Genomic DNA, 20,862 nt, shown 5'->3' with positions numbered 1-20,862 from the left:
TTGGTTTTGCAAGCATTCCAGAATACTGTCTTTTACAATAAGCCATAATGCTCTGCACACACAGTTCACAGCTAGAATGTCTTGGGGGCTCTTGGTGCTCTCAGTTCATTTATTTTGGCTTCTCAGTTATTTCTCAGTTTTAGGTGGCATGTAATAAAATAATATGGCTTACAAATCACATTTTGAAGATTGCTTAACACGAAAAAAAGGATAAAAAATCTGTAGATAATAGTAAATTTGTGTATACATGCAAAGACTGGGAGAAGAGATGTAGGTGATTTTTATTAATTACTTTTGAGTATGTCAACATTTTTTTTAAGAACAGGAAGTCAACACTTATAATCAGAAAAAAAACTAGACACTATTTTTAAATATGCCAACTGGAATTTTAAAGAGGTGTCTACATTTCAGATACCATATAGTAATAATAATAAAAATGATTGTGTGATGCATGATGGCAGAAAAGTGGGAATTGGTAAGGTCACATGCAACAGCTCTGGCTCTAGCATCTTGTTAGGCACTGGAGAAGCATTTATTTAAGGCAGCATTTGACTAAGCTAATTCCGGACATTTCTCTCAACTCCTGTGCAGTTGGTTTTAAGTTTCAGGAAAGATTTCTGGCTCAGGCCAATGGAGGGAGTATACATAAACATGGGGTTTATTTTGTCAAGGATGTTCTTGAGAGACTCAGTTCTTTACTGATCTTTTTTTTTTTTTGGTGGCCATTTATTTACTTTTGAAAATAACCTCTGCAGACCCTCACTTGAGTGAAAAGAAGATCTGTTCTTATGGCAGGGATCAGTCGCTGACCAACGAGGCTCTAAGAATTGAGTATGAATTCGATTACTGCTGTTTTTAACCTACCAGCTGATAGGCTTCATTTCCATAAGTGATGGATGTTGCTTCAAATATTTTCAGAAATTCCCAGCCATGGCATTAATAATGTTGCTGCCCACCTTTCAGTTTCTTTTTTTATTTTTCTTGCCTTTAAGTGGGGCTCATGATGATGGACATTCTTACCCATTACCTTGAATCTTACAGAAACTTAGGGGACGAGTGACTGGAAGAGGTCCGAATTGATTCTGCTCATCCCTTTAGTGAGTGCACGAGAAGAGAGGAGATTTACAGTTAAGGTCCCAAATGAGAGCTGGATGTTAAAGTTTTTGTTGAGGATTTAGGAAGGCTGAAGCTAAAACTGAGTGTCATCTTGGAGGTTAATCCACCCGGCTCTGGAATGCGTCTTGCTGCCTGTGATGCTGACACGGCGGAACAGCTGAGGGTGAGAGGCCCTGAGCTCGCCTCTATGCAGGCGTTGGAGGTGTAATGATGGCCCTGCCAGGGTTCTGGGGCAAAGGTGTTCATGCCCTGAGCTATGCATGCAGTGGAAACACAGGATGCTCCATGGGCTGGGACCAAAGGGGAGCTGGGACAGGCAACTGAGCAATTAGAAATGTCACTTGACTATATTGCAAAGCATGAAGCAACAAGCCTTTTAAAGTTCAAGCTGACAATGTGGGCTAAAAAAAAGCATGCCAGTGTGGGATTCAAGGGTGAGAGGGTTTTTTCTTGTTCTTCTAAAAGTGAAAAGCACTCAGTTACACCAAAGAGAACCACGCCAATATGGTGGCCAAATCCATGGCCAGTGGAAACCATCGGAGGTGATTTCTTTCCACTTGATGGTCTCTTATCTCTAAACTCTGACTCGAGATCCTCATTCCTGTACCTGAGAGCCAGGGTGAGGAGGCAGGCAGGGAAAAATCACCTTTCACCCTCTGAATAGTGATAAGCTAGATACCAGTTGTGTAGTGAACAAGAACGTGAACTTTGGCCTAGTCAGACCTGGGTTTGAATCCAAGTTCTCGCACTATATTTGTGACCTCAGACAAATGGACTACTAAGACTGTTGACCTTAAGAGTTGCTACCTAAGGGTTGTTGTAAGGCTTAAATGAAATACTATCATAAAAGTGCTCAGCAAATGATCTTGCACGTAGTAAGCACTCAAATAATAGTAATGCTAATAAGAAGAACAAAAATAATAGTAATCATGATGATATTATCATGATAGTAGCAGAAGTAGAAGTATTATTGCCAGTACTGGAGGAGTTTATTCATCAATATTTATCTCATTTCTCTGAAAGTCCTAAAGTAAAAAATTTGATCCATATCCAGTTACTACCATACAATTGATAATTGTGATACATAAACAAGATTCTGCCAAACACTGTGGAGGAAACAGGATTGTGTAAAATATGATCCCTCCCAGGAGATGCTTATAATCAAAGAAGACATGTAAATGCAGATAACCAATTACAAGGTGCTAAGGGACCAGTATGGCATAAATCATGGCTGTGAGAAGTTAGATAGGACTGTTTTGGCCAATATGATCAAGGAGGCTTTGGCATTGGCCTTGAAGAATGGATTTGATTTCTTTTCAGTAAACAAAATTCCAGGCAGTGGGAACAGTATGTACAGAGGCTTGGAAATGGGAAATAACAGACTTCCAGGGAATGGTGAGGCATTTGACCAAAGGTTAAGTGAAGGGCATCTTTGGAGGAAAAAATGAACTAGTGAGTTTCAGCTGGGAATGGCCCCAATTGTGGTCACTGAGATTAGGCAAAGTGTCAACTCTAATAATCCCTTCAGGTGTTCACGGCCAAGTGAACTAGCCAGACTTAGGCATGGATAACCCAAGTACAAAATAACCTTGGCAAGAACCATAAGAAAGACACTCACAGATCTTGAATGCCTTAGGTGTATGGAGGAGCGAGGCATTAACTCCAAATGGGAGAATCTGGGCAGTCTATTGGAAGGGGAAGAATCTTAATCTGACTGGATGGATGGAGGGATTTAAAGAGGGAAAGAAAGACCTTACAGGCCAAAGAAATGATTGAGCTAAAACTTGGAGGTTGGAGAAGACTTATTTCCCAGTGAATGTGGGCCATATTATGTTTGTGGGCTCACAAAGCTATTCTATTTGGGGATAAAGACCAATAGAGTTTCCTGCCTGTCACTTGGATAAAATAGAGGACAGATGAGAAAGACCTCTCACTTGCTATTTCTTCACATTCCAACTGAGATGTGTCTCTTGTAGGGAAATGGAGTGGGTGGAATCTGCCCTTGATAGACAAACACGGGGGGAAGGGGATTGCTGTGGATGTCTCTTAGGCCACCAGCGTGTCCCAGGCAGGAGAAACCTGCCCGTATCTGCTGTGCCTGTAGCTTACTGTCTAAGTGGCCAGGACAACTGCCCATTTGATCCATCATCTCATGTCACGCACAAGCCCCACCCCTGATCTCATCAGGAAGGGTTTACCTTCCACTCACAATGAACAAACTACTACAAATGCTCCATTTAAGCCAAAGATCCTCTCCTTTCCTCTGAGCCCCCATCTTCTGGACCAGGCTGTGGACCATCTCGACATGGAAAACTGAGGCACACTTTTTCATCTGTGTTTCAGAAAAAGGGAAGCAGAAATTCAGCCTCTACTAAATGGTTGTCATTTAAGCCTGGGTTTCTTTACATTACTGTCATGCTGTCTAAAAGAAAAATAATCAGGAGAAAGAGCAAGCTGAGTGCCTTCCAGATTGGCTACTTAATGATGACTTTGTTATCTAATGGTGACTTGGTTTTGAGAGGTGTGTGTGCACTGGGCATGCTCCTCCCATCCTCTTGAGCAAATGGGTTTGAAGAAGCATTACCTGAGAAGGTAGCATGTGTCCGGTGGGCCTGCTGTTCTCTTTAAAGAATTGAGGTGTCTCAGCTTCTGAATTGCTGAGGCACCTGAACTAATGCTAGTTTACCACTAGCTGGCACCCAGTGTAATGCCAGTGTCATGTTACAATTAATAGTCATTCTGGTGACTGTCATCACTTACTCTGAACAGGGGATCTCCACAAAAAGTATGACACCATTACGCCCGCTAATTCAAAGGCATTGTGTGAGCTATGACAGACCCTGGTTGATTTGCCTTTTATGCTTATTCAAATGAGTAAAGTCTAGCAATTTAAATGTAGTGGAGGGAGAAGAAATTTTAACACATTTCTGTAGATAAGCCCAGAAAGGGTCAACTTGGGGAAAAAAAAAAGTTGTGTTAAGGAGAGTAATTAAACAGGCAGAGAGATTGAATATTAGTGCTTTTACAGAGTGAATGAGGATAAATTCTGTTAATTATATGCCTTTCTCAGTACTAATGTGATAATAAAGTACTCTAATTCTGGAGAGGCTTGTCACAATCTCAGCTAAAACATTGACCCTTCCACTAGGTGAGACCAAGATGCAGCTTATAATGCTTTCTAGCAAAAAGCAAGAAATCAGAGTTAAGTGGATTTTTTCTCCCACTCTCAGTGTGTTTAGCATAGAAAACTGCTACCCAACACCATCAGGAGACTGTTGGTGAATGGACTGTCTCACTTGAGGCACGGAAGCACTTATGCTTGCTTTTATGTTTAGTTCCTAAGGGAAGAAATGTGAGCAATTCAAAGAGTATAAATAGCCCAGTGCAGGATTCTGGTACAATGATTAACAGCATCAAAAAGATTACCCTCAGAATGCTGGTGACATTTCAGTATTTGAAACTTTAATCTTATAAAGTTATGTCATTGTCAATGAGTGGAAACTTGGATGAGGGTAACAGAGAAACAAAACTGGATGTTCTACAGCATTATAATTATGGTGGGAGCACAGAGGAGAGAATTTAGGGACATTTCTTTGGGAGAGTCAGGGCAGTGCCCTAGTGCAGGTGATATTTGAACTTGGCTTTGATTAATGATTAGTTGTTCAGGTGAGAAGGGATAGAAGAGGGAAAGAGGAGGTATGCCAGGAGAAGTGGTTTATTGTGGATGCAGCATAAACTCAGAGGCAGAGGGTGGAAGTAAGGAGTAGGTTTGGTTCAGGTCATGAAGGAAAAGGGGTGCTTTGGGGCAGAAGGAGACGTTTTTTAACAAATTAAAGTAGGCATGAATGCATGTTGATTGTTGCATCCCCAGTAGCATAAAAACCTAGTTTTCTTGAGAGCTCCTTTGAACTTCAGTTGAGCCATTCATCCAATGGGGGTGATTCTACCCACCCCTGACCCATTTTTCAAGAGTTTTATCAGAAGATCAATTGAAAAAAAAGGTTAAAAAATAAATTATTTTTAAAGCAAATCATAGTTTCAAGCAAATCATAGCCTGTTACTTTTTTAAATCGATTTAGTGATGAATTATTGCTAATAGAACCTAGCACAAGTGTGAATACCTATTTTTCACCCAAGGAAGTTTATCCCAGTGAGTAACAGAAGCCTGCTACTTTCATATAGTTGCACTTTTAACTTGATCCAAGGTTAAGCAGTGAACCCTACACTACAGTCTTACTCTCTGTTATGAATTATATCATCACCCCAGGTCTTGGTACTGCTACTTATGGTATGTATGGGACCTGGGGCTCTGCTCTTTTACTAACCTTTCTGGTCTCAGTATACTCATCTGGGAAATAGGGATATTAATAGAAACTAACTAATGGGGTATATAAAGATTCATTGGAATGATTCCTATAAATGCCCAGTGCCTGGCACATGCTGAGTGAAGTGGGAGCTTTCTAAGTGAAAATGTGAGTGATTCCAATGCCAGGGAGGCCTGGCCCAATTCACGTAACCTTCCATTAAATGTAAGAAGGGATAAAACTTGCTTGTACTGGGTTGACGGTGGTGTCTTCTTTCATAAAGTCTCAAATTGCAGATTTTTCAGGCTATAGGTTCTTATAAAAGTATGTCATTGTGAATGAGTGGGAACTTGTGTGAGGGCAGCATTCATTCATTCTTCAGATTATACAGTCTCTAGTACTGTCATTGGTTTGACATGCAGCCTTGTTCACCCATTGAAGCTACCTGCCTGGATATCTATCTATCTATCTATCTATCTGTCTATCTATCTATCTATCTACCTACCTACTACCTACCTACCTACCTACCTACCTACCTACCTACCTATTTATCTATGTATTAATGATGGTGACTTGAGAGGAGGCCATAGGGTGTTGAAGTTTTATAACCTACAAGTTACCAGGGCTCAATAGAATAGAATATTTTCTCTTTTACACACATCCTATTTTAGGATTCTCTGTTTTGCCACCTTCTCAGCTTCATCATTCTGCCCACATCTTCATCTCCACTTAGCTCCACCTTTCTTGTAGGGCATTGTGTGACATGAGCTCCCTGTACCTTCTCTCCTCCCCACCTATTAGAGTTTCCTTGCCCTGTGATCTCTGTTAGGTGAGATACTAGTGGATTATATTCTCTTAGGATTCATCTCTAAGAGTAGAATTTTTCAGCAAACTCAGTCTCACATTTTTCCAGGTTCAACTCTAGAAGAACAAAATCCATGTCTGGTTTTAATCACTCAAATAAAAATCCTGCAGCTAGCTTGGTTTGGACCTGGTTGGATTGCCTTGGGTCATATACCCATCTCTAAAGCAGGCTGGCCTGGATCACCGGTGTTGTCTGGCCCAAGTGTAGAATGAGTTCATGCCACTGAAATGCTAGGACTCCTGGGTGGGAGCCAGGAAGTTCTCCAAAAGGACAGTGGAGATCTGTTACAAAGTGGGGGAAATGGGTTCTGGGCAGTCACCTCACAGATTCCTTCCATAATCTTGTGAAAACTGTGGACTCATTCAACAGAAAAAAAATTGTGTGCAAAAATTTGGGTACAATGTTGAGGTCTTTAAGAACCCCAGGTAGACCATTCATGGACTTTAGGGTAAGACTATCTGGACTAGATAAATCCTAAAGTCTCATCCCATTCTAGCATTCTTTGTTTTATTAACCAGTTGTCAAGATAAGAGATAAAAGCCTCTTTGGAGTTTTGTTTCCCATGTTTCTGCCTTTAAACTGAAGCTGTTTAAGAGTGACGTGGAGTGGGGAGCAGGGAAGGGCAAAGGGGTATGATCTGGAAGCTACAAAGCACCTCAGAAAGTCTAAATTATGTTATTGTTGGTCAACAATATTGCTTTAGTTTCATTTTCCATCAGCCTCCTTATGATATCATAAGAAATAATGCTTAATAAAGTGTCAGACTCTATTTTGCATTATGATTTTAAAATGATAAATTTATTCTTATATTTTTATGGACTAGAACACACAGACTTATTGGATCACCCATAATATAAACTGGAATAATTTGGAGCTCATGAGATTATTATCATTGCTCTGTGGGCATAAGGCTCACTGGTCATTTTTATTTGGAGGCTGATCCTGAGCTTTAAATCCAAATTAAGGAGTCACTTGTTTTTGTCTGAACTCTGCTTGGGTGGGGTGTTGGAATGCAGTGGTTTTTCTCGATGAAAGCCATTGCTCAAATTAAATTCATTATCCCCAATGGTGCATGAGCCCGGAGGCAGCACGTGGTGATGCTGAGAATGGGACCAGGGGGGGGATGTGTCCAAGAAGGTGAACAGACAAATTGAAAGAGATTTTTTAAAGGGCAGTGATGATTTAAATAGCTTCCAAAAGAATTTTCATCCTTAGCAAGATGCCTTGCTTTTCTTTTGAAGGAACAGCTTTTTCTACTGATGCTTTTTCTTTCTTTCTTTTTTGGTAGAAAAATGGGATTGTTTCTTTTCTTTGAAGCAAAATTTTTTCAAATATCAGCTTTCTTTGACAACCAGGAAACTCCTTTCTTTCTCTGTGTCTCATGCTGGGGATGAGGTGGGATGAGTGAGGGAATTTAATTTTTCAGAGGTGATTTGACATGTGTTTTTGCACCAAGTCTCAATGACATGATTAGATGGCCACCCCTTCTCTGAACTTCACTATTTCCGGTACAAAACATTATCATTGCATTTATCAGATGGTATTGACATGACTGATGATTTTTTTAAAAATTAGATATTAATTCTTAAGATTTAGTGTACATCAAACATGTTTGCATACCTTACCCCCTAACCTTCTTCCACCAGGACAAGTTTCCAGACAAATCTGACACAGGGGGCCTGAGAACTATACTTTGGTGAACTTCTATAAGGACGGGGAGGAAGTTGTCTCTCTGCTTGTACTTAGCATGTTGTTGGTGCTTAGAAAATACTTACTGAATGAGGGATGGACTGAAGGATGAAATGGATGACTTAAGGAAATAAGCTGAACCAAGAAACGGCAAACCATCAAGCACTTTCAGCACTGGGTTTCAACAAATTCATCAGAAGGGTCTGTAGAATTTTGGAGAGATGACATCCATTTCATACTCTTTGTTACATTGCCTTTTGTCCCTTTGGGTTATATTTAAATGTTTTAAAAACAATGGCAAGTTTAACCTAGACATAATATTTTAAATTTGAGGAATTTAATAATATTTTGACATTTAGGAATTTTTAAGTAGGAAACTGAGGACACCGATGATGTGGAATCTGCCCAGTTGATACACTTTTATGAATTATGCATATGGGAAACTAATAAATGATCTACATTTTACAGAGTGTGAGATGGATAACTCTTAACTGTTCTCATTTAAATTAACTGGCAAATCTTAAAGCATGAATACTTGGGCAAAGACACCTGTCATTATTTATGCATTGTAAAATGGGGGCAACATTCTCTAGGTTCTATGCTGAATGATACTTCAATTTTTACAATAATAAAGTTGTTTTTTTATCTTAAAGTAATGCCTATTTAGAGAAAATTCAGGAAATAAAAATATGGGAACTTATAACTTTTTTTGCTACCAGAGTTAACTACTATTAATATTTACAGTCAGTTTAAGTCAGATATTTATTTACTGTTTTTCATATACAGTCGTACTAGGTGCTGTGGGAATAGAAAGGCCCTTTAAGCATGTCTGGAGTGTCATGGAGGAGGCAAATGATTACTCAGCTACCTGGAATGCAGGATGTAAAGACCAGTGTGACAAGAGATGTAACAGAGTAGAGGAGGAAGTGATGAATTCTAGCTGGGGCACTTGGGAAGGTTTCATGGGCATATGCATTTATGCTGCACCTTGATGGCTCAGGAGGGTTATGGGAAGTTGAGATGGCGTGGGACCCAGGAATGCAGCCTATAGTGAAGGCAGGAAGGAAGCTTCATGCTCAGGGCATAGGATGTAACTCGATGTGACTGAAGCAAAAAATGCTGAAAGGTGAAGAGTAGGGGACCAATGTGCCTGGAAAGATATAATCTTGACATTCCCGATCCAGACCCTGACAGAATACCCACAACAGGTTATTACTTTTAAAGTATTCAAACTTTCTTGGCAATTACTCAAATACTGTATCATCCCCAGAGTTAAAGAGTTTTCTTGAAAGTTCGATTTTAAGTGCTTTTCTTCTCCTTTACTTTCCTTTTGGAGAAAAACTTGAACCTAAGTTACAATGATAGTAGTACAATTGGAGGTAAGGGGAAAGAATTGATGACATGTTAGGTTCTCTGGGGATATTATTAGTTGAGTAAATGAATGACACTGAATGTTTATACTTCATAAAGTCTTGGAAAAAATAGTGAGGTGAGTGTCCAGAAAACCCCACATGTTTCACTTACTGTGGATTTGAACTTTCTGATCTCTCTCTGGCATTTATCACCTCCACAGAGGAAATTAATACTGAAACCTTTTGAGTCTTTAGGAGGGAAAGTGAAATTCTCACATCAGATTCTAAATGAATATATTTTAAAACGTTAAACATGTGAGTATTAAACAGCCTTTCATTTCCAACCTGTGGTTTTCTGTCTGCAAGAAAGGATTAAAAGATACTGACTTGTGTAACTGGTAAATACAGAGAGTACAACTGAATCCTTAAGACGCTGTTTATTGACTCCTCCCAAGAGACCCATATCACATTGGGTTTGCTTTGGCTGTCATTCTCCAACTTTGCTTTGGCTCTGTGACCAGACCTACCCACTGGGCTCTCATTATTGGTTAAAATGCATTAGAAATAGGTGACAGTCATGAGAAAAATAGGAACACATTAAAATTTATAATTGGGAATATTGTGGTGACCATACCAGAAAATTTTATGCTAACTTTAGCTCTAATTGTGGATGAATTTGATCGTGATGACAAGAGTATAGCCAGATATGACAATGGCCATACTCTTATAGTATAACACATAACATACAAAGGAATGAGTTTAGTGGATATAGGCTTTGGAGTCAAACCACCTACATTCAAATCCCAGTTCCAACACTTACTAGATGGGAAACCTTGGGCAAATTACATAACTTCTCAGCATTGTTATCTATAACATGAGAATAAAGATAGTGCTTTACAGGGTTGTAGTGAAAAGTAAATGAATTAATACATGTGAAGTCTTAGAATAGGGTGTTGCACATGGTATACTCATGTGTTTGCTCTAATAACCACTAAGTTGAGGTATTGAGGTTCCTCCTACCTTGCGTTTTGTGCTTGGCTCTATTACTGAAGCAAAGTTACCACTGTACTTGCATTTATCCAGTGTGGGGAAGGCTTTGTACCAGTGACCCTGAGTTCTGAGGCCTGATGCCTGTCTCAATCCTATCCCCACATCGGCAGGAGCTCTGTGTCATGTGGTTCCTTGCAGATCATGTTGCTTGAAATGGAAACAGTTTAAGACACATAAGTCCTCAGTCTGTCCCCAGCCCCAAGAAAAATGGACCAACCCTTGGGTTTGTTATCTGCCTCATTCCTGCTGCATATCAAACTATTAGGATGATTCCAAATGTCTGTCCAGGTAATGTTTGTACCTTAATACATTGTGGCAAGAAGCACTTGGCATTTGAGGAATATTTGTGAAAGAGTATCTCTGAAGATGAATGCCCTCTCTACCACACACAAGCCTACACTGCTTTGGACGAGTGAGACTTTCTCATCTAACTTTCCATCAAACCTTGCAGTAGTCAGTGTTAAACTACAGCACTCTTGCTCTGACTTCTCTTCTCCCTTTTATTTCAAAATAATTGCAATTTTTTTCCCCATTGGCCGCGATTTATTTGTCCTCTCCGCTCTCCTTTTACGATCCTGCTGCCTTTTCCTACCTTTCAGAGAGACTGCTAGCATGAGGACACCTATTTGCAGTGGGTCCTTTTTCTGAAAACTATTTTTAAATTCTTTGGTCTGTTGCTATGCTATCCCAACACCTTTTTTTTTTTTTTTAAGTTCTTGCCTCTAATTATGTTCTTTTATCAAGGGCAAACTCTGAGCTCTGAGGTAATGTAATGAATGCTTTTCAAGTTGATCATGTTCACCCCTTCAGGCTGAGAACACTTTCCAAAAATGCCCAAGATCTTAGGTACCTTGGCCAGGGGAAAAGGTAAACTCCTTGAAGTCAGTGGCCAATAATAGGGGTAGCCACATGCTCCCCCTTGGGATCCTCAAGATAGTGCCACAACTTGGTATCATTCCACTTTCCACTGTGGGAGGGAGAAGAGGATTTGCTTCAACTATGTAGAATCCCTTCCCAGATCTCATTTCTTCCTCTTTCTTCCTTCCTCGCCTCTCAAACATAACTGCACAGGTTTGAGTCAAGGCAGGTCCTCTCTCAGTAATGCACTTTAATATCAGAAAAGGAGAGAGTGGGCCTGGCAGTGAGCAACCTTTGCCCTCACACAGCCCCCGCCCCTGTGACATCTGTGGGATTTTGGCTGACTTCTGTGTATCATATTTTCACATGGATGAACTGTACTCTACCACTTCTGTGTACCAGGAACCCAAAACAGTGTTGACATTGAAAATAGAGTTTTCTCTTTCTAGCTGTTTTAGCTTCCCTGTTTTCAAGGGCGACCTATTATTTTTCATGGCAGTGGCCATGGGATTCTTGTTTACCTCTCCACGGAGGGCTGTCCTGAGGCACTGATGGTATTTCTGAAGTAGCCCCTGGCAGCTCGGGTGGTCTGGGTAGACATAGCTACTTTCTGGTTAAATGTTTTCAATTTGGGAGAATTCCTGGACTCCTGGAAAGTCTTCCTTGGTTAGATCTGGGCAGTGGACTTGGTCTTTGGAGGCAGACGGCTCTGTGCTTCATTGTCAAAGCAAAGGTAATAATGCAGTTCATGGAAAGAGGCCCTTTGAATCATGAGGCATTTCCTTCTCACCCTCCAGTGAGTGTCTGTGTGGGAGCAGCTGGAGCTTCACACAGAAGGGACCCCACAGTTGTCTCCACACAGCTGTTTCCAGCATCAGGTCAGTGTGAGTCTCCGTGTCCTGAATATCTTTGGGAAGGATCGTCTGCCACATAACCATCTGCAGGCATAAGTCAGAGGAACTTTCAGGGAGCCTTAAGACTGCAAATGGGGGGTTTTATGTCTTGGTTTAGGTGCGCCTTGATGCTGTTCTTTTCCAGCCTGGACATTCTGAGAGCAGCTGAAAACATTCGAACGTGATTTTTCAGAATTTGGGTGGGAGAGGTAAAAACTCAACCTGCTCAGCCTGGATCTATTGCAATGCTTTGCATAATAATTAATGATGTACAAGCTGTTGCTTAATGGACGGTTTTACTGTGTGTGCCCTTCAGTTGTGACTAGCTGGAGTCCTCCATGATTTAAGCGGCTACCTCTCTTCTTTATGTGTGTCCTGGCCATTGGATCAAGCTGTTGGAGTCATACTGTCTCTCCTTGGTTTCTGCTTCCTCTTTCCTTTTTGTAGGTCATTCAATGAACTTATGCTTAACTTTCACATTCAAAGAGAGGAGAATATTTTCTTGTATCTGAAAATCTCAACATCTCTCTAAAAATAATAGGTCGCCCTTGAAAACAGGGAAGCTAAAACAGCTAGAAAGAGAAAACTCTGGTCATTTATCCCTGACCAGTTCACAGGGATAAATGATGAAAATAATTATTACTCTTTCTATGCTTGTTGCTATTTAAACACTCCACATATGATGCTCATTTAATTATCAATAACCCTCTAAAGTAGGGTCCGTTATCCCCTCCCCCCTTTTACAGGTGAGAAAATCAAGGCACAGAGAGGTAAAATAACTTGTCTAAAGTCACACAATTAATTCAACAGTGAAGCTAGAATCATTATGAAAAGCACACAGTAGTCCTGGGAGAGAGATAGTGTTATTCCCACATTTTAATGAGGCCACTGAGTGAGGGTCAAGGGAATTGTCTAAATTTACCCAGGCTTGTCTTATCTCCAACCCTAGCTCTTGTCCAGTATACTCCACTACTGTCTGTATTGTAGAGGTCCTGGATTCTGTTTGGCTGAACAGATATTTAGTGGAAACCCACAGGGTTCTGAGTCCTGTGCCATGTGCTGGTTATATGGAATTGGCTTTTTGTTATTTTACATGCTTATATAGATGAGTCAGATCCTGGTGGCTAATTCAGTGAATTTTCCTTTTGGGAAAGCTTGCAGGTGCCTCGGTGTCCAGTACCATGCTAGTCACATGGAAGCTACCTAATATACTGAATAACAATTGGTTGATAAAATGTGATATCAGTTAATCACTGAACAAACAATTTTGTTCTAGCAACCTCTGTGTTTGATTCAGTTAATGTTTAATGACAGGCTGATGTCTTACATTTGCCTGACTGATGAACCTAAACACTATTTTTAATATGATGCCACACTTGGTTTTATGACTGTCATTTTCCTAATTGAGGTAGTAGACTAAAAAAGTTCAGTGTCAAAGGATGGAGCTCTTATTGGGTTCATTTTGAAAAGCTAACATTATATTGGAAAACCCAAACAACTAGTAGTGAAGGATGCTAATACTAACTCTTATAACTAATAAAACTATGTACCTGTTACCACATCTCCTGCTCTCTCTCAATTTTCTCATATGCACAATGAGGAAATTAGACTTAGTGATGGTTAAGGTCACTTGTTAAGTGCTGTAATTCATGGAAAACACACATATTGTAATGAGTCCTTTTTAGTAATGCTATGTATTAGTTTAGTTTGGCTGCAGTAAGTGTCTTAATTTTATTGTCTTAGTTTTCTTGCCTTTTCAATGGGTTGATAATTTCTGGCACTCCTAATTTATATGACTTTCGTGAGGGTTCAATGAGATACCAGGGATACACGTGCTCTGAATAGTATAACACACGTAGGGACACAAGATGACGTTATTCATATTGAAAATTAACGCTAAAGTGTCAGGTTTCTTACCACCCTTCCTCCCACCCCCAAAAGACTGGAGTTGGGTCCTGGTTGGGCTATTTCTCGGAGTTTATGGAACTCTTTGGGACTGTACAGGGTCAATAGGGGCTTTGTCCTGCTGCAGGTCCGTTTCCCACGGTTGGGGCAAGGCTGCCACACTCTTTCTCCTGACACACTTTATCAAACACACCCGCCACACAAACTGGGGTAATTCGTCAGACAAAAGTGAGGTTTTCAGTTACAATAACCTCCGCTTTGTGAAAAGCCCCCTCGGAATCTGAGACCTTCCCCCTGGGCCAGCAGACGCGTCTCCCCGGCTTTACAAATGCCTTAAAAGCAGCCCGATAAAAACTACCCCGAATTTGTGTGCCACGTCTAACTCTGTCTCTTGGTGTGGGATATTTTTAACTCCTGCTTCTAACTCCTCTTGGTTCCTTTAAGGAAGCGTGATCGGAAGGGTCAGACACTTGGCATCTACTTAGGGGAAAACTTTGAAAGAATTTCTGAGGCTCCCCCTGGGGTAGAGCTGGCTCTCCCCAGAAGAATCGGCCTTTCAGAGCGTCTTTGCCACATAAGGGCTTGAGCTGGGCCCCAGGCACCAGTTGACGCTGTCTCTCCCCCACGACAGATGGTCAGGCCTTCAATTTCAGCAAGTGATCCTCTGTCGAGCTTCTGCCAGCATGCCGAGTGACAGGGCAGCTTAGGGTAACGGGGATCCGGTGTGTGCCCCGCATAGCTTTTGTGCTAACGATGGGCTGCTGACAGCCGCCTTGCCCCTGCTCATCCTGGAGGCAGATCCCCGCTCCCTTGATTCTGTTTCTCTCTGGCAGAGCTGCGTCCTGTTTGCCTGTCTTTCAGAGCCCATTTTGGCACCAGATGGACCCCCTCACGGTGGCTAGCAGTTGTCTGACTTGAAGATGCCAGAGGGTGTGCTGACAGCTCCTTCTAACATAACCTGAATCTGGCTGTCGGCTCTGGGCTCAAATGGCTTAAACACACACAGGCGGCAAATATTATCAACCCTAGGGAACGAGGGAGGGGAGAGAATGGCAGTGCCCGCTACTACAATATTTACGTTGCCAGTGTAGAGATAATAATACTAATAATGCCTCTTGCTTGTACAATTACTCATATTTACTCTTATTAGTACAATTGCTGTTGATAATACAATTAGTGTTCATATCAGTACTGTACTACTTCTATTATTACTAAAACTACTATAGCATAATGGTTAAGAACACAGGCTCCATCCAAATTTGAGTTCTACTCTTTCATGAAGTATGTGTACCACCGTGGGAATTTTACACCATTGTAGACTTTAAGTGGGGGAAAGATGAAGAAGGGAAAATTTTTTTTTTAATTTTTTCATTCCATTTAATTTTTTTCATCACCTTTTATCCTTCCTGTACCCTCTTCCACCTCCACCCACTCCTTTCCCCCCCCCCACAATCAGCACACTGTTGTCCATGTCAATGAGTTCTTTCTCTCTCTTTTTTCTTTTTTGCTCAATGCCTTCACCCCCAACCTCCCTTCTCCTCCCCGCAGCTGTCAGCCTGCCCTCTATACTTATAAGAATTTCACTGACTAGCATTTTAATACATTCTGATATTTAGGGAAATTATTTGAGTCTGAAATCCACAGGCCTAAGTGAAAGGGAATGAAGATATTAAGGTGGCTTTTAAAATTGTTCTTTCCCCAAACCTGGGCAGGTGTGGAAGGAACATGCAGGTGGCCAACGTGAATGCTTTAGAAGGCTGCCTTTGATATCTGCTTCCTTTACCTGATGAACTTGAACAAACCACTGCAACATAAGAAATAACTCAGAAAGCTATAGGGTGACCATCGAATTTATCATCCATAACAGAACACTTTTGCAAGTTAAAGTGGGCACTATTAATACACGAATACAGCAGGCAACAACTGGGATTGTTCCTGGCAAGGTGGGACCTTTGGTCACCCTAGCAAGTAAAGCCCCTGGGCCTCAAGTCTAGGAAATGTTTGAGAAGCCCAAGGACTTTAGTCAGTATGTGACTCTCACCTGGGTACTACTAAACTGGGGTATTTTATTTGGAGATGCTAAGTTAAAAAGTGTCGACTGTTTCCTTGTGGTCATTCAGCATGTATTTTGCTGGCTCATAATCTGTGACTTTACAGGGCTTGACTTACATGTTATTAGGGACCGTGAGTAATTCTTAGGCAATTATACTCAATTGGAACCTACCCTAAAGGGTGGTGAAGACTTTCTCTCTGCCTGAGCGAGAACCCTTCCTTGGGGGCTTAATCCTTTTGCCCCTAAGAGAGCTGCTGGCAGTACTGAGAGCCGTGCATTCCAGCTCGGATGCAAAGCAAAGGCTAAAGCTTTCAAAGAAATACTGGTTCTAACACCATTCTGAATATTCCAGAAAACTGGCCTAGAACACACCGCCCAGAAGCGACGTACTACTTTTTTTTCCTTTCGGTGTCAGGACTGAAATGCTAACCACGATTATTTCTTTCTTCACAGGTTCTTCTTGAAATTTTTCCTCAAATGTAACCAAAATTGCCTAAAGAATGCCGGAAACCCACGTGACATGCGGAGATTCCAGGTGGGTCTGTCTTGTCTTTCTTAAATCTCAATAACGACATGAATATCGGGAGAGGGTACAAAAAAAAAAAAAAAAAAGACTTAGGCAGAAGATAGAGAGTACAGTTGTTTCCCCAGAGTGGAGAGCAAGTGAGGTTCCTAGTCCCTCAGGTCTTTGCTGTCTAGGAGTTGTTGTTGTTTTTATTAGAGAAGAATTGGGACCACACCACCTGCGTGCACTGGTTGAGCCTAGGGTGGCTTCCAGAATACTCACAGGCTTAAACTACTGCAGGTTAAGTGAAGTACACAGAAACAAGGAATTCTTTGCCTGTAAGTTTACAACTGGAAAATTGGTACGGAAGAGCTTTGTTCTGTTTTTTAGAATTTACTACCTTCTTCCTTCCTCTCTCTCTGTTCTTCTATCCTTGGAAATTGTTAGTCGCAATTATCATTCCAAATGGACCCCTGAAGAAGCAGGGTGTTTCTAGACTGACAGGGGTGACAGTTCTGTTTCAGAAATGTCCTTGTACGGCTCATGTAAATGTCCTGAAGCATCCATCCGATCTGCCACCATTAAAAGCATGAATGGTATGCTAACCTCACATAATTATACATTTTCTAAAGGAAAAAGAACGTGAGAACAAATGTGTTAACTTCTGAGACACAGAATGGGAGTTGGGTTTTAGTAAAGGTGGTTAAGTTCTAGGTAGGTGCTTCTCAAACTGGAAAGTCAAGAATCCCCTGGGGATCTTGTTAAAATGCTAATTGAGGTCTTGGGGGAGGGGGTGCAGAAATTCTACATTTCTAACAAGCTCCCTAGTGATGCCAATGCCATGGCCATACTTGAGTAGGAAAGTACTAGCGCCCCTCCCCGCCCCGCCCTGTGTTGCTCTCTGTCTAATTTTATGGCTAACTCATTTGCATGGCCATTGTTAAATTTCCCATCAGAGTCATGACCCATATAGGTATGCCCATAAGGTCTGTATGGTGCTTATAGTATACTCTTAGGTATAGTCAGCTTTAAGTAGATTGAAATGTATGATCTTGAGAAGCTCTTGAAAATTTTTAACTGTACAGTCTCTGATGGAGAAAGGGAAGGGATGATTCTGAGCATTGATTTTTGAATGTCAAGATCTCTCTTTTTTTTTTTTTTTTGTCAAGATCTCTTAATCTCCAAGATGATTGTTTTTTAAAGGGGTGAGACTTATTGGTCTCATGAAAGAATGAATTCAGTGAAAAAAAAAAAAAGAAGACATTCTCTCCTGAGATCTGAAGCATTTCTCTAAAATCATTTTGGCCTTGCCAACTTTTGTCTTAACAGAGATGAATGGGGGAGAATCCTTAAATTCCTAGTTTCCCAGAAAATGTTTCTCCTGGCTAGATTCTGATCCCATTTTGGTAGACTTGGGCACTCTCATTCCCACACAGGACTTTTTGGGTTGCGTTGGAGTCAGCTTTGGGGGCAAAACCAACACATATGATGTGTTGTTAAGTGTTGGTTTTGGGGGCAAAACCAACACTAAGTGTGTGTTGTTAAGTGCCTTGAATCGTGAGGGTGAATTTTAATATAAACTGTTTGGTAGTTTGCTTTGCCCTTGAGAGGAGCCCTATATCTCGTTTGAACAAGCTTGGGTTAGAAACAAAGCATCTCCAGGCACAAAACAATTCGTATCTGAGAGACATGTCTAATGGCTTTTGAATACCAGGATCAACTTTGCTGTGTTTCTCAGGGAAGCAGAGCTAGAGATGGACTTTGGTGACATTGGGAACCTAAAGAAAGAGCATTTGTGTAAGACTTCTGGGGACTTGTTTGCCCTCATAGGACCTGCTAGTAAAATGTCTGAAAGCCTTGAATTACAGGAATGTAGCTCTTATGTGAGATGAGAAACCAATTCAGTCTGTTATTTTTGAGTCTAGAAAGTTTTACAGACAAAAGAGTTACTCTTTGTTTAATAGAAGGCCTACTTAGATGAGGAGACATGAGTTAGATTTCTGGAAAGCCTCAGTTTCCTCAACTGTAAAATGGAGTAAAAATAACCATTCTACTTATTTTACAACATATGAAGGAAAGACAACATTTTGCATGCATATGTAATTTGTAAATGATAAAATAAAATGTAAGCCTTTGGAGAAAATACTTGCAATAAACTAAAGCTGGGTCATTATTTCAGTACAGGGTTTCTCCAACTTGGGCACAATTCACATTTTAGACTGGTTAATCCTTTGTGGGGAGTGAGGGGTGGGGTGGGGGGAATGATATGTCCTGTGTTTGTAGTATGTTTGTAGTAAGTTGTCACTGGCCTCTACCACTAGATGCCAGTAGAGATACTCCCCTCCCCGCCAGTCATGACAAACCAAGATGTCTCCTGGCCTTGTCAAATGTCCCCTGGTTGGGGTAGGAGTGCAAAATTGCCGCTGGTTGAGAATCACTGGTTCAGTCCTATACTTGATGACCTCTGGCAGACTCTTCTCGGGGACAGTGGTTTTATCTCAAAGAGCACACTCTTTGTCTAGGCATGAGAGCTGCCCAACACAGGTCATACTATCCTTCAAATACATAATGCTTTATCTGAACCATGACAATGCTCTTTCCTATGATTCTCCAACTGGTGCTAAAGTAGGTAGATGTGTCTCAATAGGGGCAGCTACGTTGGCCACCACAGATTCAGTGTTTGAGTTGAAGAAGAGTTGTATCTTTTTCTATCAGCAATGACAAATTCCTTATTGCATCTCAGATTTAACCTGCATTGTTCCATCACTCACTCCTTTCTTCCTGGCAGAGGATGGAGGGAGCCTATTACAGAATGAATATTGACTTCTTTTTTTTTTCTTCTGAATATTGACTCATTTAGTTTTGTATCTGCGTACGCTTACACATTTCATGAATTATCATTTTATGCAATTAGCACAGTCTTATGCATGTAGGCACATGGGTATTTATGCAATCAGAATGGATGAATTGCCTCAATAGAATTCAAGTAAAACTTCAAATATCTCTTATTCAACCTTTCCATTGTTTCTCCAGTCTTGTTTCTTTGTATCATTTCATGCTGGTAGCCACTCCATCCTTCTTGAATCCATCTTTTTCCTTGGATTCCATAAGATATGCTCTTGTCTGCTCTCCTATGAATGTTGGTGTTCTCCAAATTTCCTTTTGAGATACAGAACTCTTTTCATTGTATAGGATCTCTGAGTATCTTCTCTACCCCCAGCATCATAACCACTTTTTGGGCACTGAGAATTCTTGAGTCAGGTTCCTTGAGACCTGATGTCCCAATTCAGACCTATCTACCAGCTGCCTGCTGGATATTTCCAGGAACTTCAACACATTGAGCCCCAAACTCAATGGTCATCTCATCATTTTTTCTCCTTGTGCTAGTGCCCAAGCTGGCTTCTCTTCCTATGTTCCCTTTCTTGGTTTGTTCCTAACTGCATCAAGTGCTGGGGAGAGAACTATTTATATTTGTGTCTATATCAGTGTGTTCCGTATACATGTCTATAATTATACATGTCCCTGTGTGTACCTTGATGTACATTTATGGACGTGGGCCATAACGATGATGATGATGATAAAACTAACATTCATTGGGTACTGATGTGAGAGATATTATGCTAAGCATTTTACATGAATTATCATTTTTATCTTCACAATATCCTGGTTGGGAATGTGCAAATATGGATTATGAATTTTATAGATGAGGACACTGAGGCTTAGAGAAAGTAAGCAAGTTGCCTGAAGTCACACATCTACTAAGCATTGAGGCAGTCTGACTCAGATGCTATCTAAGGTTGTGGAACTATAAAGAACTTGTCCAGAATCTGTTGACAGGTCCCAAATGAGACAATAGGAGTTCTCTCAACATCTGAGAGCCACAGTGGCTACCCACAAATATGTGCTGGAATCTCAGCAAAGCTAAGGAGGGGTTTTCAAAAGAGGCATTTGCCCTAATAGAACCTAAAGATACCAACTGGATGAAGAACATTGGAACGGCACCACAGTTTGCCAAGCAGAGGGTAGAATTGTGTGGAAGGGGAGAAACCTGAGCCTTGTTTCTGAACAGAGCTACAGTGTTGGTCAATTTGTAATTGTATGAACTTTAGGGAAAGAAGCTGTTATTCAGAAGATTGCCTGAGCTTCACTGAAGCGGTAGAGTTTTAGGCCAGTTCTCTAGGACGAGAAAGACCCCTTACCTAGATGGATCCTGAGTAAAGCGGCCCCTCAGTGTAAAGTGGCATCTCAGAGTACTCTGTTAAAAATCCTTCT

General features: G+C 41.0%; 1 protein-coding gene across 10 annotated transcripts in view; it reads left to right on the top strand.

Annotated features, from left to right (window-relative positions):
- Window positions 1-20,862, top strand: part of EBF1 (EBF transcription factor 1) — a 385,879-nt gene that overhangs the window by 223,304 nt on the left and 141,713 nt on the right. For all 10 annotated transcript variants that reach the window (XR_008556430.1, XR_008556431.1, XM_008147667.3 and 7 more), the window contains exon 7: window positions 16,539-16,620. Coding sequence is in view for 8 of the 10 variants with exons in the window: in XM_008147667.3 (XP_008145889.1) it covers window positions 16,539-16,620 (82 nt within the window). In the remaining 2 variants the exon portion in view is untranslated. The remainder of the gene's footprint in view (window positions 1-16,538; window positions 16,621-20,862) is intronic.

Source organism: Eptesicus fuscus, chromosome 6 (genome assembly GCF_027574615.1).
Source record: "Eptesicus fuscus isolate TK198812 chromosome 6, DD_ASM_mEF_20220401, whole genome shotgun sequence".
Taxonomy (NCBI): domain Eukaryota; kingdom Metazoa; phylum Chordata; class Mammalia; order Chiroptera; family Vespertilionidae; genus Eptesicus; species Eptesicus fuscus.
The sequence above is the reverse complement of the archived record's forward strand: the minus strand, read 5'-3'. Positions and strand labels throughout refer to the sequence as shown.